The sequence below is a fragment of the Phytophthora parasitica genome (genome assembly GCF_000247585.1).
Source record: "Phytophthora parasitica INRA-310 unplaced genomic scaffold supercont2.44, whole genome shotgun sequence".
NCBI classification, from domain to species: domain Eukaryota; phylum Oomycota; class Peronosporomycetes; order Peronosporales; family Peronosporaceae; genus Phytophthora; species Phytophthora nicotianae.
Window position 1 is genome coordinate 183,453 of NW_008649030.1, and position 1,303 is coordinate 184,755.

The following is a 1,303-nucleotide window of genomic DNA, read 5'->3' on the forward strand; positions in this document are numbered from 1 at the left end:
TGAAATATTCTGATCAACGCAATGTGTTGTGGAACATTCCGAGCGCAGAGCAGGTTAAAAGCCGAAAAAACTATTTGGCACAAGGATTGGAAGCGGCCTGGAAGATTGAGACGTTTGCAGACTTGTGCGAGTTATGCAGCACTCGGATGTGTGAGACAGCCGAAGACTTTTTCGGTAGGGGCCGTGGTAGTTACGAATTTGACATGCAGCATGACCAGGAGACCTTTCATTTGGAATCGCATGACTTCCAGAATGATACCATTGTGCTGAGCTGCTTTTCGCATTCGTTTCACGAGGATGGTAGGAGAAAGCAGAGTTTCGGACTTGTATTGACGTCTCGTAAGCTTTTACGGAATGTGGTATATGCTGTGCACGGGCAATCCAGAGACGGAGTATTTGTTGCAGCCGACGGAACGTACAGACTTCATTACGGTAGCTTCTGTTAATTGTATGCGTGCTAAGTCCAGTAATATCTAACGCTGTCGTTTGTATTTGAGTTGTTTAAAAGGTCATTGGACTTTGGTTGCTGTAGGAACGTACCGATGTCGGTACAACAAGCGGCGGTACATCAAAAATTTCGAGCCATGGGCGTATATGTTTGTGCGTACAGAGCATGAAGCTGCTTACACCAAACTTTTCCGGACGCTGGTTGACGTGACAAGGACATTTTTTGGAGCTGAGCTGACGGCGTGATTTGGCAGTTTGGATCATTCAGAGAGTATTGCGAATGTCTTTGTTGCGGTGTGGCCTCAGATCGTTCTTCTCGACTGCTACGCTCGCGTGGCTCGGAAATGCAGAGAAAACTCACATCGGTTAAACGAAAAGGCCTTTTCGAATCGAATGTGGAGGTGAATATTCAGCAAATGCATCATGCCAGATCACCGGAACAATTTGAGGCGATTTCAAAGTTGTGTCTGACGTATTGGCGTGAAAAGAAGGAAGTGCAGTATGTTGACTGGTTTAAGAAGGTTTATCTGGATAACCGGTGGCTCAATTGGTACACAACCTGCGCGATTCCAGGTATCCATCATTTTCAAAATGCGCTAGAGTCTCACAATGGAGTGATCAAGAAAGCGGGAATTACTATGAAACAGGCCAAGACAGGTGTGGTGCTGAACGACTCTATTCCAGGTATCCTGACTATGGCAGCTCAGAACGCTCCTGATAGGCCATTCGGCCATTGTTGCCAAGGTAAAAAGCAGAGTTGGAGTTTTGAGTAGCTGTTTCTAATATGTTCCGGTTTTGGCACGTCCTCTTCCAAGCATGATGGTCTCAAAGGCCCATCTACATGTCAAGGAAAATG

At 46.1% G+C, this 1,303-nt stretch overlaps 1 protein-coding gene across 1 annotated transcript in view; it reads left to right on the forward strand.

Annotated features, from left to right (window-relative positions):
* The window catches only part of PPTG_23601 (hypothetical protein), a gene marked incomplete at its 3' end in the record, with an annotated part of 2,747 nt that extends 1,527 nt beyond the window's left edge, over positions 1–1,220 (forward strand). The window contains exons 2-4 of the mRNA XM_008912031.1: positions 49–432; positions 509–600; positions 702–1,220. Of these exons, the coding sequence (XP_008910279.1) occupies positions 49–432; positions 509–600; positions 702–1,220 (995 nt within the window). The remainder of the gene's footprint in view (positions 1–48; positions 433–508; positions 601–701) is intronic.
* Positions 1,221–1,303: the final 83 nt, after the last annotated feature.